The 20,028-nt window shown below is 38.8% G+C and overlaps 2 protein-coding genes across 2 annotated transcripts; both read right to left on the bottom strand.

Annotated features, from left to right (window-relative positions):
- Positions 1-2,652: 2,652 nt before the first annotated feature.
- LOC121382923 lies at positions 2,653-10,433 on the bottom strand. The gene is made up of 6 exons (XM_041512602.1): positions 10,321-10,433; positions 9,754-9,875; positions 7,774-7,882; positions 5,614-5,762; positions 3,607-3,774; positions 2,653-2,822 (listed from the first exon to the last, which is right to left on the bottom strand). The coding sequence occupies exons 1-6, from the start codon at positions 10,398-10,400 to the stop codon at positions 2,659-2,661; spliced, it is 792 nt and encodes a 263-aa protein (XP_041368536.1). The 5' UTR covers positions 10,401-10,433; the 3' UTR covers positions 2,653-2,658.
- Positions 10,434-17,054: 6,621 nt separating this feature from the next.
- On the bottom strand, positions 17,055-17,807 carry LOC121383595 (putative nuclease HARBI1). The gene has a single exon (XM_041513685.1). The coding sequence runs from the start codon at positions 17,805-17,807 to the stop codon at positions 17,055-17,057; it is 753 nt and encodes a 250-aa protein (XP_041369619.1).
- Positions 17,808-20,028: the final 2,221 nt, after the last annotated feature.

The following is a 20,028-nucleotide window of genomic DNA, read 5'->3' as shown; positions in this document are numbered from 1 at the left end:
TTTATATAGGGGATTATCCTCGATAATTCTGGGTGGAGGAAACACATTAGAGGGGCACAGGATTATTAATTGCCTTCAACCTGACACAGAAGAACTACGTTAGATTAAGATGATTCTAATGACCTGCCCTCAGATGTTTCTCAGTGTATACAAGCCACTCATACAAGATGCCGAAGTTGCCTAGAGTCCGAGATTTCGGGGCATTAAAACATCTGCTACATGCCTTTTGTTCAGAGTATTGTTGGAAAGTCTTAACTTGATGACTTTGGATTGCCTTTGGTGCGTCCAAGGCGGTTATCACCGAGAAAGCAGATGTAAACACTATTCCAGATATAAAAGCGGAGGTGTTGGATGAAATGTTTGATTTGTGAGGAGTTGTATATTTGTGTGATAAAAATACTACACGTCCCAGTAAGAACGGCGTACTAAAGGGCGTGGATATACAAATAAGGTGTGGATATTATGACATGTAAACATGCATTGGTTGTGAATGACGTCATTCGGCATGAATCATGAAAGTGTTATCACTGTCTCGTCTTTCCCGAATTTTTAAAACTATAATTATTAGTAGCAATTGTAATATTGACACGTTCATTCGTTCATTCCAACTTACTTTCGTGCAAATATCCAATTAAGGTTCAAGCACGCTGTCCTGGGCACACACACCTCGACTATCTGCAGCTGGGCTGTTTGTCCAGGACAGTGGGTTAGTTGTTAGTGTTTAGTGAGAGAGAAGTCGATATAGTGGTCTTACACCTACCCATTGAGTCGTTAAAACTAGCGGGCGGGACGCAGCCCAGTGATAAAGCGCCCGCTTGATGTGCGGTCGGTCTGGGATCGACCCCCGTTGGTAGACCCATTGGGCTATTTCTCGTTCCAGCCAGTGTACCACGACTGGTATATCAAAGGCCGTGGCATGTGCTATCCTGTCTATCGGATGGTGCATATAAAATACCCCTTGCTACTAATGGAAAAAAAAATGGAGCGGGTTTCTTCTCTAAGACTATACAATCCAAAATGGTCGACTTCCTTAATGAAAACGGCTAACTTCTGTAAATGTTTACAACGAACTACTGCTATAACGAACCGATGTTCCTGGTTCCTTGCAGTTCGTTATAAGAGTACTTTACTGTATATGTGTTTCATCTTTAAAATGTTTGGTCTGACTATGATAAACTGTGCCGAATGTTCAGTCTTGATAGTTCATAGTTGATAGTGTTGTGTTGTGTTGTTCTTTTGTTTTATTTTTGTTTGTTTTGGTGTAGTTTATTAATATTTGGTTTATCACATTTCAATAACCATAACGTTTTTGTTTTGTTTTTTGATAAAAATATTATTTTTGTCATTCTGTGTATGCATATTTCAGTGGCTATTTCCACAGTTTAACTTAACCACTGTTTCCCAGTGTTTTATTAATAATTATACATTATTTGTATTGATGTTTAATTCATCCAGTTACCTCTTTTAGCACCCAAACTAGCCGATATATGGGGTGTCTTTAAACAGCCATTCATTCATTCATACATCCATTCATTCATACATCCATTTATTCATTCATTCATTCATATACATTTTGTGACGAGTGACGTACCACGTTAAAGAAATGTTATCATATTATTATTGGAGTTCTCCCCTGTTTAATATTTCTAACTGTAAGTTATACATGTAGTTCACTGTACACCCGTGGCAATCGAAAAACGAGAAGTAACCACCACACGATTACAACTGTTTATTTCTTCTCGTAATTTCCCTGTTTCTAAAATGGTCCCTCTTTTTATGAGAATTACAAACAAAAAAGAAATCAAAACAACAACAACAACTAAAGTTTGTTTGTTTTGAACAACTCAACTAAAGCAAATTTCAAACATTCGATAATTCTGTCTATCAGAGGAAACTGGCTACATTTCCCCAAGAGGAGCAAGGGATCTATTATATGCATTTCCCCCGCATATAATAATAATAATATGGCCACTGATAGAGTATATAAATACAACAACATGCAATAAATGGAAAAATACACAATTTATTAACTTGGGCGTTAATCTATTATTAGATGTGTAACTTAACAACACTTTACAAGGAGCCTAATGTTAGTCTCAAACTACCAATTGTCAGCACAAAGTTGGCCAACTTTCTGCTCTCACGACTTTCTTCGTCGTATACGACTTCCACGACCAATTAGTTGTCAATCTGAGCGCATCCGTCGTAAGTCGGAACTTGGGGGGAATTACAACGCAACCGTCGAGTTGACCAACTTCATCGTGATAGTTGACAGTCTGAACTAGCATAAGCAATTCTGTTTGTTCAGACGTTTACGAGACATGCACGTCCTAGAGACCATAGGCGTACGGGCTCCTATTTTAGTAGGGGAGGGGGAGAAGGCTGGTTTTTGCTGGAATTAAACAAAATTGCCCGAATTTGGATAACAACAACGTTTTATTCCTATTGGCACTACTGCCAAACAGCTATATATGGCTGCAAACGATTTACTACACATTTTTACGTTAATTACAACTAAAAGGCCCCAGTTTAGCACATTTTGTCCGAATATCTCCATAATTTTTGCTCGAATTTGAAGATGTGCTCCAGCACTTGGGGGGGGGGGGGGGGGGAATTGCCCCCCCCCCCCACCCGTCTCGTACGCTTCTGCTAGTGACGTCAGATTCGTGTGTCCTCCACGATGTCTCTCATGTCCATGGTGTTACAGAGATCCGTCTCGCACAGACACCAGATGTCTCTGCTGTTGCCATTCAACGCCCAGCATCCAGAACGAGGCAGAGGATTTGGCAACCAAAAACCGGTCGTGCACCCACGATAAACAACTGAAAACGAAAACGGAATGTCTGTTTAATAACGAGTTTAATAACTTAATGGCCTATATGATATTTAATTAAAAGAAGAAATGCATTACCTCCGCATAGACCAGTCATAATATATTCCTATTAGCTGAATATTTTGCATGTACTTTGCCAGGCAGGATGATACGTACCACATCGTTTTGATAATTTCGAACCATTCTACCACTGAAATACGTACCGCTCCCAACTGAACTGTCCAGTTTAACTCAACATCCCAATATTATAACAATAAAAAAACATAATATACTGCACTACACTTAAGATTCGAATACATTTCTGAGTTAACATTATTATAGATATTTTTTACATCCGATTTGTAATTATCTTATGCTTTTTTAACTCACATAAGTGAAGATTAACCCCTTCTCAAAATAACAAAATGCACAATAAATACATAAATAAATACAGACAAAAGTTTGTTTTATTTAATGACACCACTAGAGCACATTGATTAATTAACCATTGGCTATTGATGTAAATTCTGATAAGTAGTCATCAGAGGAAACCCACAACATTTTTGTCTAATGCAGCAAGGGATCTTTTATATGCACTTTCCCACAGACAGGAAAGCACATACCGCAGCCTTTGACCAATTGTGGTGCACTGGTTGGAACGAGAAAAAAACAAGTCGTTTGAATGGATACACCGAGGTGGTTCGATCCTGCGACACAAGCACCTTGAGCGAGCAACTCAGCTGAATCCCGCCCCGAAATATACACACATAAATTGACCGACTGTCCGAGCATACCTTCCCTGACCCAGCCGGGTGACCTCGCAAAACATCGTCCACTGCACTGCGTTTTAGCGGCCCACCAGTCGGAAATGTTTCCACTCAAGGGACAGTGGACACTAGCCGATCCAATAGCGTTGTGGCAGTCATAACATCGTATCTGCAGCTTTTGAGTTATCGTGTCTCCTGAAGAAGAAAATGATGTATGTTTGTAGTAACAATAAATAAATAAATAAATAAATAAATAACACCCGGTAATAATAATAATAATAATAATAATAATAATAAATGACAATAACAATAACACCAGTCCCATCCGTACCTCTTTCCCCAACCTCCCCCCCCCCCCAATAAATAAATAAAAATAAATAAATAAAATAAAAAAATCATCCCATAATCCCCCCAAAAAGAAGAAAATAACAACAAACAAACAAACAAACAAAAAATAAAATAAAATAAAACACCCGACATCATTGATTACTATTTTATTGTATTAAACATGTCTATGAACAAAAACAGTTCCAACGAACAAAAAACAAAACAAAAAATTTGATAATTATTGCGCTAAAGGGTCAATTAATATAAGGGTATCCTTTTTGGTTCCGTCAGGAGCACACTGTTTATTGCAAATAATTTTAAAATCTCTCAAAATTGTACAGATCAAAAGCTGTATAGGCCTATATATATCACTTGGCATAGGAATAATTACTAGTTTAAATTATCGTTTTATTTTTAGAATTATTTGCAACAAACATAGTGTTCCGGACGGGACAAAAAGGAGACACTTATATGAAATGGCTCTATGGGGTGTATACTACCAAATCAAATCCCATAGACGACAATAGTAACATATGTGGCTAAAAATCATACCTGCAGCGTATAAACGCCACGGATATAAATACTACCACACCTCACCCTTAAAGTGAATTAGAAAAAAAATTGGGGGTCAAGCTGCTCATTTCAGGGTAGAGTCTATGACTACCCAAGTTCCGCACAAAATTTGAGTAGGTTTTTCTTTTTCAGGTACCCCATGTTTCAAGCACAAAGCTACTTAACACAGTGATACTAGATGGAATCAAATTACATACATGTTTTTCTCAGATGAGAACTAATTTATCACCAATCACAGGATTTGTGGAGTTAACTTCGCTATCAAAAGTTCGGTCTTTGACCCAACCGGAAGTTATTTGATTTAGTACTACCTATACTGTGTTTCATTACAGATGCCATGTCATGCGTTCCATGTTAGATTTCAGGGTCAAAATGACTTCAAATTGCAAAAATGTCCCAAAGAAACGATTGTGTATCTTCCGTTTAATGGAAACAAACACTTCATTTATTACTCGATCCCAAACATTTCACGTCTGCAGTATTTGACTTTTAATATGGTGAACAACCGCCATCTTGGATATGAAAATCAATATTACCTGAAATTGCTAAACTAACCCCCACTAAACACTTTATTCTTTATTCTAATTCACATTGAGTGAGTTTGTGGTTATTTCCTACTTTTAATAGACTCCAACAAACATTATGGATTTTTGCCCTCTGCCAGAGTTTATCGAAACTTTCGAGAGGTACACAGAGCCTAATTCTTTCTAAATGTCCAAAAAATTATAAATTCACCCTCAGTCTTTGATAATCCAAGAATGGTCACGGGGCAGCCGAAAATGGTGTATGCCTAAAACACACACACACACACACACACACACACACACACACACACACACACATACATAACCACCCCCACCCCCCCCCCCCACACACACACCCAAACACAGACACCACAAATACACAACTACCCCCCCACACACACACACAAACACTCAAGCCGAAACACAAATCCCCCACCCCACATTTCACTAGGCGAGGGCCTCGTAAATTGAATAACTTGTGCCCAGTCATCTTGTATCTTATATTCAATAAAATATGTTTCAGTCTATCAACATACACATAACGATGCACACACAGACACATATATATATGCACACACGCACACGCACACGCATGTACACATACAATTACCTGTGTATGGAGGTGGTCTGATACACTGAAAATCCACCTTGTTTTGTGTGTTAGATCTGTTGAGAAAGTTGGCCATCAAAACAGCTGGTTCTTCGCCACACAGCTGGCCAATACGGTAAAATGTACAGCTTTCAAAATCTTCAAAGAATCTGGAAACATTAAAAGAAGCACTCAACTTCAAAAACGTTGTCATTAAAGAAAGAAAGAAAGAAATGTTTTATTTAACGATGCACTCAACACATTTTATTTACGGTTATATGGCGTCAGACATATGGTTAAGGACTACACAGATTTTGAGAGGAAACCCCCTGTCGCCACATAGGCTACTCTTTTACGACAGGCAGCAAGGGATCTTTTATTTGCGCTTCCCACAGGCAGGATAGCACAAACCATGGCCTTTGTTGAACCAGTTATGGATCATTGGTCGGTGCAAGTGGTTTACACCTAGCCATTGAGCCTTGCGGAGCACTCACTCGTCGGTATCTGGATTAAAAACCCCATGCCTCGACTGTTATCCGAACCCAGTACCTACCAGCCTGTAGACCGATGGCTAACCACGGCACCACCGAGGCCGGTTTGTCTTAAAGCTGCAATCTCGAGTATTTTAGAGACACCAATACCCTACGGCAGCACGCCACTGAGTAATAGGAGAGGAAACCCCCTGTCGCCACATAGGCTACTCTTTTACGACAGGCAGCAAGGGATCTTTTATTTGCGCTTCCCACAGGCAGGATAGCACAAACCATGGCCTTTGTTGAACCAGTTATGGATCATTGGTCGGTGCAAGTGGTTTACACCTAGCCATTGAGCCTTGCGGAGCACTCACTCGTCGGTATCTGGATTAAAAACCCCATGCCTCGACTGTTATCCGAACCCAGTACCTACCAGCCTGTAGACCGATGGCTAACCACGGCGCCACCGAGGCCGGTTTGTCATTAAAGCTGCAATCTCGAGTATTTTAGAGACACCAATACCCTACGGCAGCACGCCACTGAGTAATAGGAGAGGAAACCCCCTGTCGCCACATAGGCTACTCTTTTACGACAGGCAGCAAGGGATCTTTTATTTGCGCTTCCCACAGGCAGGATAGCACAAACCATGGCCTTTGTTGAACCAGTTATGGATCATTGGTCGGTGCAAGTGGTTTACACCTAGCCATTGAGCCTTGCGGAGCACTCACTCGTCGGTATCTGGATTAAAAACCCCATGCCTCGACTGTTATCCGAACCCAGTACCTACCAGCCTGTAGACCAATGGCTAACCACGGCGCCACCGAGGCCGGTTTGTCATTAAAGCTGCAATCTCGAGTATTTTAGAGACACCAATACCCTACGGCAGCACGCCACTGAGTAATAGGAGAGGAAACCCCCTGTCGCCACATAGGCTACTCTTTTACGACAGGCAGCAAGGGATCTTTTATTTGCGCTTCCCACAGGCAGGATAGCACAAACCATGGCCTTTGTTGAACCAGTTATGGATCATTGGTCGGTGCAAGTGGTTTACACCTAGCCATTGAGCCTTGCGGAGCACTCACTCGTCGGTATCTGGATTAAAAACCCCATGCCTTGACTGTTATCCGAACCCAGTACCTACCAGCCTGTAGACCGATGGCTAACCACGGCGCCACCGAGGCCGGTTTGTCATTAAAGCTGCAATCTCGAGTATTTTAGAGACACCAATACCCTACGGCAGCACGCCACTGAGTAATAGGAGAGGGACGTAGCCTAGTGGTAAAACGCTCACTTGATGCACCGTCGGTCTAGGATCGATCCCCGTCGGTGGGCCCATTGGGGTATTTCTCGTTCCAGCCAGTGCACTACGACTGGTATATCAAAGGCTGTGGTATGTGCTATCCTATCTGTGGGATGGTGCATATAAAAGATCCCTTGTTGCTAATCGAAAAGAGTAGCCCATGAAGTGGCGACAGCGGATTTCCTCTCTCAGTGGTCCTTAACCATATGTCCGACGCCATGTAACCGTAAATAAAATGTGCTGAGTGCGTCGTTAAATAACACATTTCCTGTCCTGCCACTGAGTATATATTATATATTAAGTGGTTGATTATGTGTATCGCACGCAAAAAAGAAGTACTGATATATTTTGCAATAGCGGCTTAGTGTTTAGAACGGTTTTTACAATGAAAGAATGGACAACACAGACCTGCATCTTTGGCCTCGTACAGACAAATGAACAATGGCGTCAGATCCACATGTTCGTAAGGCGTCAATGGTTTCATATCGGCCCCAGCATGCGTTATACGTGTCGATATCTATTCAAAAGAAAAATTAAATCAACATATAAAATGCAATTTGTTTGAAGGCAAATCTTACTTACCTGTTCAACGCCAAGTGTCCGTCCGTAGAGCTGAAGTTCGCCAATGCAAATTCGTGCCCAGAATTAGCATTTCAAATGCATTAAAGCTGCAGTCTTGATTTGTTTTTAAATATCTAAGTATAGTTTAAAACACAACTCTGAAAATAGCCTTTAGATAATAATCGTTATAAGGCATTTTGGGGTAGAATATTGTATACATTTGTATATTTATTATTTTGATTCCAAAAATACTCAGTTTGCTATTTCCTCGATGCGCCATTTTTCTATTAAATAATCGCCACATAAAATATTTTATTACTTATTACGAAGCTGTAATACAGGTGATCGTTAATGATACATGTTATCTCTTTCTCTACCCCCCCCCCCCCCCTCTCTCTCTCTCTCTCTCTCTCTCTCTCTCTCTCTCTCTCTCTCTCTCTCTCTCTCTTTCTCTCTCACACATACACTCATGGACGCACGTACGCACACACACACATACACATACACACATACATACATACATACATACATACATACATACATACATATATACAATTCAATTCAATTCAATTCAATTCTTGTATGGCATGAATTAATATGACATTTACGACGGATCCACAATCTGGCCAACGGTGTTTTGACTGGCAGGCTCATAGGAACTATATATACTCCACGTGGAGAGCACAAGCCACATTTGTATCTTTGTACAGAGTAGGACGAAACAATGTAAAGCACCCACCAAACCCTTCGGTTCTTACAGGCATGTTGGAGAAATAAAAGGCCATCAGGACACATAATAACACTGAATGTGAAGGAAATATTTATTTAACGACGCACTCAACACATTTAATTACGGTTATATGACGTCAGACATATGGTGAAGGACCACACTGATACTGACAGAGGAAACCCGCTGTCGCCACTTCATGAGCTACTCTTTTCTGTTAGCAGCAAGGGATCTTTTATATGCACCATCCCACAGACAGGATAGCACATAGCACGGCCTTTGATATACCAGTCGTGGTGCACTTTCTAGAACGAGAAATAGCCCAATGAGCCCAGCAACGGGGATCGATCCCAGACCGACCGCGTATCAAGTGAGCTCTGTATCACTGGGTTACACCTCGCCCCACTACACACGGCGAAGTAGATGGTAAGATTTTACAACGTACTTTCCCTCGATCACCATTTCTACCTTCATTTCATTCCTTCCCTCCTTTCCAGTTGGAAAATTGTTTCTGTGAGAATAATGAGAAATGAATAATTTAAAAAATCCGTTACAGTTTGCACCACTAGAGCACATTGATTTATTAATCATCGGCTATTGTATTTCAAACATTTGGTAATTTTGACATATAGCCTGAGAGAGGAAAGCCGATACATTTATCCATTAGTGGCAAGGGATCTTTTATATGAACCATCCCACAGACAGAATAGCAAATACCACGGTTTTTGATATACCAGTCGTGGTGCACTGGATGGAACGAGAAATAACCCAGTGGGGATCGATCTTAGATTGAATGCGCATCAGGCTAGCGCTTTACCATTGGGCTACATACACACACACACACACACACACACACACACACACACACACATACACACACACACACACACACACTCTCTCTCTCTCTCTCTTTCTCTCTCTCTCTCTCTCGCTCTCTCTCCCCTCTCTCTCTCTCTCTCTCTCTCTCTCTCTCTCTCTCTCTCTCTCTCTCTCTCTCTCTCTCTCTCTCTCTCTCTCTCTCTCTCTCTCTCTCCCCCGCCCCCGTATGAATGAAAGTGTGTGAACCAGCCTTGATTGAGATTTGAACCACAGTGCCTTACCTCGCCCAGCCTCATCACACACGTATTGAAAGGTGTCCGTGAGAAACCGGTGTGTTCGCACGATGTTTGAGTCACAGAGGTCGATTGTCAGCTCAATACACTGTCTGTAATTCCGGTATCTCCTGAAGAAAAAGAAAATATTATAAATAATTTAAATATTCAAAGTAAAGTAAGCTGAATAATTACAGAGTACACTAACTACATGATAAAACATCTCTTAAAAGAATTCGGGAAACACAGCATATTGTTCTTATGCTGAGACTATATTTCCCCCAGTCTCGCCCAACCCTAAGCTCCAACAGCTCTGTTAATAGAGAAAACCAGACATGAAGTTAAACTTTGTTTTGTTTAACGACACAACTAGAGCTCATTGTTTTATTAATCATCGGCTATTGGATTTTAAACGTTTGGTAATTCTGACATGGCATACGCCTATCTAATAAGTCAAGATGACGGAAGCGAAAAAAATGATAGACAGAAAGAGGAAGAAAAGTAAACATGTAGATCAGAACGAAAGGAGGAAAGTAAAGAAGAGCAAACAGCCCATATTTAAGTTCCAGTACTCACGGACACAGTGTCCTTAATCTAGACAGCACGATGTCTCCTGTAGTCAGGTTGTTTCTTAGTGATTGGAATACGGACACCATTGGCACAAAACACTGCAAATCACAGTCTTGGGAGAACACTGCAAGCAAATAAATACACCGCAAATCACAGTCTTGGGAGAACACTGCAAGCAAATAAATACACCCGCAAATCACAGTCTTGGGAGAACACTGCAAGCAAATAAATACACTGCAAATCACAGTCTTGGGAGAACACTGCAAGCAAATAAATACACCGCAAATCACAGTCTTGGGAGAACACTGCAAGCAAATAAATAGAACACTGCAAGCAAATAAATACAACGCAAATCACAGTCTTGGGAGAACACTGCAAGCAAATAGATACAACGCAAATCACAGTCTTGGGAGAACACTGCAAGCAAATAGATACAACGCAAATCACAGTCTTGGGAGAACACTGCAAGCAAATAAATACACCGAAAATCACAGTCTTGGGAGATCATTGCAAGCAAATAAATACACCGCAAATCACAGTCTTGGGAGATCACTGTAAGTAAATAAATACACCGCAAATCACAGTCTTGGGAGAACACTGCAAGCAAATAAATAGAACACTGTAAGCAAATAAATACAACGCAAATCACAGTCTTGGGAGAACACTGCAAGCAAATAGATACAACGCAAATCACAGTCTTGGGAGAACACTGCAAGCAAATAAATACAACGCAAATCACAGTCTTGGGAGAACACTGTAAGCAAATAAATACAACGCAAATCACAGTCTTGGGAGAACACTGCAAGCAAATAGATACAACGCAAATCACAGTCTTGGGAGAACACTGCAAGCAAATAAATACACCGAAAATCACAGTCTTGGGAGATCATTGCAAGCAAATAAATACACCGCAAATCACAGTCTTGGGAGAACACTGCAAGCAAATAAATACACCGCAAATCACAGTCTTGGGAGAACACTGCAAGCAAATAAATACACCGCAAATCACAGTCTTGGGGGAACACTGCAAGCAAATAAATACACCGCAAATCACAGTCTTGGGGGAACACTGCAAGCAAATAAATACACCGCAAATCACAGTCTTGAGAGAACACTGCTGGCAAATAAATACACCGCAAATCACAGTCTTGGGAGAACACTGCAAGCAAATAGATACAACGCAAATCACAGTCTTGGGAGAACACTGCAAGCAAATAAATACACCGAAAATCACAGTCTTGGGAGATCATTGCAAGCAAATAAATACACCGCAAATCACAGTCTTGGGAGATCACTGTAAGTAAATAAATATACCGCAAATCACAGTCTTGGGAGAACACTGCAAGCAAATAAATAGAACACTGTAAGCAAATAAATACAACGCAAATCACAGTCTTGGGAGAACACTGCAAGCAAATAGATACACCGCAAATCACAGTCTTGGGAGAACACTGCAAGCAAATAAATACACCGCAAATCACAGTCTTGGGGGAACACTGCAAGCAAATAAATACACCGCAAATCACAGTCTTGGGGGAACACTGTAAGCAAATAAATACACCGCAAATCACAGTCTTGAGAGAACACTACTGGCAAATAAATACACCGCAAATCACAGTCTTGGGAGAACACTGCAAGCAAATAAATACACCAAATAGGGGTAGGAACAAAACATTAATTGTATTTACAATAGTCTTTAAAAAAATAAAAAACACTCACAATTCCTAGATGGAATATATGGATAGATAGATAAATAAAAAATATTATTAACTGTAAAACATGCACAATGCATTTAGAGATGGACTCTTACATTTAAAGCCTTAGTATCTCAGTTTATAGCAGCATTTACTTACGTATTTAAAGATGGAGTCCTGCTTTTAAAGGGACATTCCCGAGTTTCCTGCATTGTAAGATGTTTCCGACTAATAAAATATTTCTACGATTATACTTACATATTAAATACATTTTCTGGTTTAGCATATCAGTGTCTGTATATTCAATGTGTTTCTGGTCGTCTTAATATTTGTAAGAAGCCCAAACCGAATTTTGTCTTCAAATAATTTCGTACGTACGAAAAAAAAAAAAAATTGGAAATAAAATGAAATTTAACCTAGTACAAATATTAGAACGATCAGAAATGCGTTTAATATACAGCCACTGATATTTTATGCAGAAAAATATATTTAATATGTCATTACAATCGTTAAAATATCTTTGTTAGTCGATAACATCTTAAAAAGTGCAGGAAACTCAGGAATGTCCCTTTAAAGCCGTACTCGCAACGTATTTAACGATAGACTCGTATCTTTAAAGCCTTAAAGGTGAAATATAGTGATACTTTTTATAACACTGCTACAGTCTGTAGTCAGCAACAGAAGGTCGGTTTGTTTTAATGATAGAATTAAAAGCAGTCCAACCTTTTGTAAATGCAATTTATTAATGTCTAAACCATTTTTGTCTCATAACTCACATTTTTTAATTAACCAAAACGTTTACAGTTAACAAGTGATAAAACTTGTTATATTAGGTCATTAAAACGAAAAATAGGCGTACAATAGGGCCATAACGCGAAAATTTTAAATATCTATACATTGCTATCAGATGTTAAAATGTGCATAGCTACAAATGGTGATCAATTGTGCTCATGTAGGATTTTCCACTTGGTTATTGGAAATGCCAGAGAAAAAAGTCAAGAATGTTACATGCAATGAGATGGTTTAAAATTAAATAGCTTTCTTTCTCTATAATCCACTTAAAGCTGCAATCTCGAGTATATTTTTTTATTTAATTGTTTATATAACAGGTAATTCACATTAATTTCCTTACTATTGCACGTCATTTTTCGGTTACCTTTGGCCATACCGGTAATTTAGATCAAATAATAATTTATTATTTTCACACCCAGAAGCGGCTGCTATTCCACTGTTAATATTACAAACATTATGTATATATATATATATATATATATATATATATATATATATATATATTGTTTATATGAATACCGTTTGATAACGGTAATACACACATTTATTAAACTGCGGCTGTGCTTGTGTTTTAGAGAAATAAATGCTACTATAACGGGCGAGAGTATTACTTTAAAATCAGGATTCCATCTTTAAATACGTTGCACGAAGTAAATGTGTGAGTACGGCTTTAAAAGAAGGAGTCCATCTTTAAATAATACTATAACAATACATCATACTATCGATATGTTGCGATAGTTTGTGCCTCGATAGCAATGCATGGATGGTTAATTCAACTATCAATAACTATCGCAATTGTTTGCTCGACTAACGATAGTTTCGATAGTATGAATAGTGAAATATGGCCAACGGCCAATGCATGATTTCACTACCTAGTGACAGTATTACAAATAACTAAGTACAAACACAGACAACATACAAACACAAACATACGTACTTAAGCACGCACACTCACACAAACACACACATGCATGCATGCATACACACAATCATGTACATACATACATACATACATACATACATACATACATATGAGGTCGGAAATGATTTAACTATCCCCTGTGCCAGTGAGTTAATATCCATGTATATAATAGTTAAACCCGACAAAGATGTAATATATAGATATCCATACATCAGTACATACATCAATATATACACCAATACATACATACATACACACACACACACACACACACACACACACACACTCACACACACACACACACACACACACTCACACACACACACACACACACACATACATACTGTAAGACTGAGGTAAATAGTTTTGCGAAATATCTATTCATATTGTTATCAAGTGATTTAACAAAGCACAATATTATTGCAATACTATTGCAATAGTACTATCACTATTACAATACTATTACAAGAGTATTTTAACTATCGCAATACTATTGCAATAGTAAAACTGACCGCAATAGTCACCCCTATCTTTAAATACGTTTCACGAAGTAACTGCTGTTATAAATTTCGATACTAAGGCTTTAAATGTAAGGGTCCATCTTTAAAAACGTCGCACGATGTATATGCTGTTATAAATTGCGAGACTGTGTCTTTAAAAGCACGTGTTCATCATGTCTAAATACGTTGTACGCATTTAACATGCTTACAGTTTTGGTAATAGAGTCGCGGATGAAAGTCGCTGGTTTACTATTTGTTTTGCGGCCACCGTGTGTTTGATGACACATTATCGGTGCAGTGTTAAATAACCCACATAACGACATCCGCAACCATCAAAGAATTCAATTTTGTGTGGAAAAGTCGTAATCGCATTGATTCTGTAGCCCATGGCCTGGGACCGTGGACGACAGAAAGTGTTAATGTAAGTGACATTTTGGAGTGGAGTGGGATGCTAGTGCTAACTAGTCCGGAAGAAAAACAATTATCAAAATCTTTACAAAGGAAATTTTCCAACTTACCATTGGAGCAACCAAATATTTTTGCCTTTGTTTTTTCCTTTGTCTTTTTTCTGACAGTGGTTCTTGGATTTTGTCTGGAAATGTGGGTGTGTAAGGGTACAAGACTAATATGAAATATGTTTCTGCTTTTGAAAAGGGCAATCCAAGAAACGTCCTGCAGTCGTACAGTATCGGCCTACAGTATCGGCCTACATTATCAAGTTGATGCTAGACCAGGCCTGGTGCTTATAAAACCGTTAGGCCCATATTTATAAAGGCGTTTTAGGTAAAACACGTTTTAGGTAAAACATGTTCTAACCTAAAACACGTTTTAAATCCATATTATAAAAACTGTTTTAATATAAAACACTGTTTCATTTACCACGCTGTTTTAAGGCTCCGTTTTAAATTTAAAACATGTTTTATGTCATAGATAAGCATGTAGTGCAGACCCGTATGAAGGATATTTGATATATAGTTGAAGCTGATAGATATAGGGCGTGAGTAGGCATGCTATTTTCAATCTTTTTTATCCTTGCATGGGTTCAAACACGATTTCCTAGCATAAACAACTAAATAGTAATATGTACCGGTCAATTTATCGGTGTTTTAAAGTTATTATTTTGTTTTGCACATCCCTCACCCTTCACCTCCCACAACTCCATCCTATCAGCATAAGGGGAAATGAACCATACATTTTTGTTTTCACTGCAGATACATGTAGTAGCAAAATTATGGGAAATGCATGCATTGCATGCAGCCTGTCAGATTTCAGTGAAATGGAATGCACGCACAGAACGTATATATAGGTTAAGACGCTACTCAATTCATCATTGTAAAATCACTTAACAATCACAAAGCTATTACATTATTGAGATAGACTGGTTTGAACATTCTATAATTAATGTCATGTCTGATAAAAAGAGAACAAAAAAATTTTCGAATGGAGAAAAGGCATTCTTAGTGCAGTCTATAAAGCAGACAGCTCGCATAATTGAAGACAAACGGAATGACATTAATTTCAATATGTACTTAAAGATTATCACGAACAATACCCGGGACACACAGGAAAAACAATAGTGCAGCTATGAGACTGGTGGCGCCGTGCCAAATTTCAGGCCAAAAAAGAACATGCTAAACACAAACGTGACATAAACAAAACAGGTGGTGGAGAAAAGCCATCATCTCCACAAGGCATTTCCAAGGATATTTGCGAAACAATACATGATGATCTGGTATCGCTAAGTAATTCCTTTGACGATGATGCCACACCAGTAGCAGATACCAGTCAGTCTACGTTGCTTATTGATGGAGATGTATCCGAGTTTGAAATCCTCAATACTCCTATGGAAACAGATGATCAGCCCTCAGATGCTATAAATGAAAGCCCATCTCCAAATGACAACACGCAGAGTACAAATGACACCATTCAGAATACAACGCTGCAGAAAGAGCAGGTTTGCTGTTTACTACTATGAATACTTTATTTCCTAACATGTAGATAAACCATTTAATAAAATGTCTCCATTTAATTTGAAAGCAAATTAGTTTACATTATATCCACAACTGGTTCATCAAAGGCCGTGGTATGTGATGTCCTCTGTGGGAAAATGCATGTAAAAGAAACCTTGCTGCTTATCGGAAAGAGTAGCATATGTAGCAGCATCAGATTTCCTCTAAAAAAAACCTTTGTCAGAATGACCATATGTTCGACGTCCATTAGCCAATGATTAAAAGAAATCAATATGCTCTAGTGGCATCATTAAATAAAACAAACTTTACTTTTTAGTTTACATTATAACCTTCTTTTCTATTGATAGGAAAACAATGAAAATGTGCATATATATAGGATCCCATTCTTCTAATAAATACTAAATAAATATGCTATAGTGGTGTCATTAAACAAAACAAAATTAGTTTTGTAGGTTAAAACATGATTTAACTAATACACAAAATTCTTAATCCTCTTTTTATTTTAACAGGTTGAAAGTAAACAAGAATCAATTAAACAGAAGCAAGAAAAACACACACCAGAGATGAAAATACTGGAATTTGCAACAACAAAAAAAGAACACGAGGCGAAAATGGAAAATTTAAGATTGAAGAAGGAAATACTTGAACTTCAGAAGCAGTACTGGAAGAAAAAGTGTTCAACTTCAAGTTCCGTCACTTCTAATCATAGTTAAAGACCAACCGCCCAGTTACTCTGTGAACACATCAAGAACTCATTCATATGTACAATACCCTTTGATTGCATAATAATCAACGTTGATGCTTCTATTCAGAAATTTAAAAAAATGTACATGATGCTTTACTGGTTCAAATCTTTTAAATGTTAAGAAAAATATTGCTGAATCATAGCCCTTCCGACAGCATTGCCACGACCATTTTGCACCCCATTGATCCTAAGTGGAGGCTGTGGATCATCAAGGTCATCATTAAAATTAGGTTCCCTTTCAGCGACAGCAATGTTATGCAATACCGCTGCGGCTACGATCACTGCTAGAGATGCACGTATGTCCTTGAAGCGGAGAGTGTATGTTAGACAAGGAAACCTGCGTTTCCAAATCCCAAACATGCATTCCACTAAGTTTCTTGTTGAACATAGAGCTCGGTTGTATCTATTGTCGGCATCATCTCTTGGATTCAGCAGAAGTGTCATTAGGTAAGGCAAACAGGGATATCCCGAACCACCAATCAATAATCTATCTATATCTCCAAACTTCTGCTTTAGTAAACTGTTGTTAAATATTCTACTGTCATGAACTGACCCATGCCAGTGTGCCACTATGTTCACAAATGTATGGTTAGTGTCACTTACTGCTTGGACATTGATAGAAGACCAGCCTTTTCTGTTGATAAATCGTTGTCCGTTATCACCGTGTCCAATTATACGATTATGACTGCAATCGATAGCTCCTACACAGTTTGGAAAACCAGCAATATTTAAAAACCTTGCTTTAACACTGTCCAATTCCACGTTATTGGGGAATGCTATATAGTGTGGTCTCAATCTAGCAATGGCAATGGTCACTCGTTTGAGGACATTACATACAGTCGTCTGAGAAAGTCCATGAACGTCGGCCATAGTGAGTTGAAATCCACCTGTTGCATAAAATCGCAATGCTATTAGGACTTGCAGTTCAGATGAGACAGCATGATTTCAACGTGTTGGCTGTTCTATATCTTGCCTCACCATGTCAGTTACATTCCGAACTGTATTTTTTGTAAGGCGAAATCGCATTCTAAAACATTCTTCAGACAAACTGTCATAGGGATCGGCTCTGTCTATGAAAACACGCTCACGTCGCATTGCACGGTCGTAGTTGATGTCTTGAACTCGTTGAAGATGTTGCAGTTGTCGCAACACATCCATGTTTGATGTCCCAAAATGTTGTAGTGACTGAGCCCTGACACGTGGTCAAGTTAGACATGCCCTTTCGTTGTTTTAACTAAAACAGGTTTTTAGGGGGTGTTAAAATATATTTTAACTTTAAAACGCTTTTGTAAATATGGATGTAAAAACGTGTTTTTGTATCACCGTTTTAAAGTTAAAACAGGTTTGTAAATATAAATTTTTCTTAAAACATTGTTTTATCTTTTTAAAACGTGTATAACGCCTTTATAAATATGGGCCTAGAGTCTAGACTCGAGACCCTAATAGAGCCTGAGACACTAATATCATGACAACACCATACAAATTGTATGCGTGTGACGTCATTAGAGATTGAGTCTGGACTCCAAAAGTTTTATAAGCACCAGCCCTGGACCTTTCGATCATAGGGGCGACACGTAGTCCAGTTGTAAAGCACTCGCTTGATGCGCGGTCGGTCTGGGATCGATCCCCGTCGGTGGGCCCATTGTGCTATCTCTCGTTCCAGCCAGTGCACCACGACTGGTATATCAAAGGTCGTGGTATGTACTATCCTGTCCGTGGGATGGTGCACATAACAAATTAATGAAAACAAATGTAGTGGGTTTCCTCTCTAAGACTACATGTCAAAATTACAAATGTTTGACATCCAATAGCCGATGATTAATAAATCAATGTGCTTTAATGGTGTCGTTAAACAAAACCATATTGTTTTTATCATGGGGAAATATCCATTTACCACGTTCCGTCGTAGAATAATGTGCTTTTTATTTTCAAAATTTGTAAGACATCCGCAACCATCTGGTGTGACTGGTCGGCCTAGTTCCGGGTCCTCTGCTATCCGATCCCATATTTTATCATTTACTTGTACGCAATGTATTCTGAAGTTCAAAGAGACCGTGAGTCGAAAAAGGAAAGAAAAACAGTACGGGATCTCTTATTTGCACTTTCCTCTATACAGTGCAGTACATACCAGGTCCTTTAATGTACTGGGGAACTGGTTGGGAAGGTGTAAAACTCATGTTCATGGAGATCAGCTCTTATATGACACGGCTAAGTAAGCGCTGTACGACTAAACGATATGGATTCCCACCCCTAACTCAAAGTATGCATGCTATGCCACGAAAATGCACACTAAGTTTAGTTAATCTACAGACCTGTAAGACATTTGGATAAAGTTACAATTGAGTGAAACATGAGTCTGTGACTTTGAAATGGTGAAATACTTTCTAAAAAAGACTAAAACTCGACTCCATAACTGTTACTTCTCAGAAGCACGTGCGTTTTTAAAAATATGAGAAATACATTTTGTGATATTAAAAACACCAGGATGACCAAAAACACTTCGAATGTACGAAAATGGATAATCTAAACAATAAAATCTAAATAAAGTATTATTTCAGTTATCAAAAACTGCTTTAATGGTAAAAAATATGCCTTAGTGTTTACAAACTAGAGTATGTCCCTTTAAAAAGCTTCTAAAGACGACAGGGTGTGTACTGTCCAGTAGGACATAGAATTTACACGTGTCCCCTAATTTACAACAGCGGTTCGACACCTTCGACAGTCTGTCTTTGAAGCTCCATTAGTCCAATCCTGAAGAAACATTATACATTATAATATGCAAACAGCGCCGTGCTTTGATGGGACTGGAAATACGTGTTATCATTCACGACCTGTACTCGCGGGGTTTGACAAGACTTGACGGGTGTAGGAGTGCGGGTTAACATTCTGCAGTTGTTGTGTGTTTAGCTACACTACCCGTTTGTGGCGGTGACCGTTCATCAAGTTCATAAAATGTTCTTAAGTTGACCTTGAAGATCACTAAAGCGCGGGGTGCAAATCAGTGGTTGTCTTAAAGGGAAACGAAAAATCGGGGGAAATGCCTAGAGACCCACCATTTGGAAGCAAATGTGGAAAAATTCTTTAAAATATG

The sequence above is a fragment of the Gigantopelta aegis genome, chromosome 10 (assembly GCF_016097555.1).
Source record: "Gigantopelta aegis isolate Gae_Host chromosome 10, Gae_host_genome, whole genome shotgun sequence".
NCBI lineage: Eukaryota > Metazoa > Mollusca > Gastropoda > Neomphalida > Peltospiridae > Gigantopelta > Gigantopelta aegis.
The sequence above is the reverse complement of the archived record's forward strand: the minus strand, read 5'-3'. Positions and strand labels throughout refer to the sequence as shown.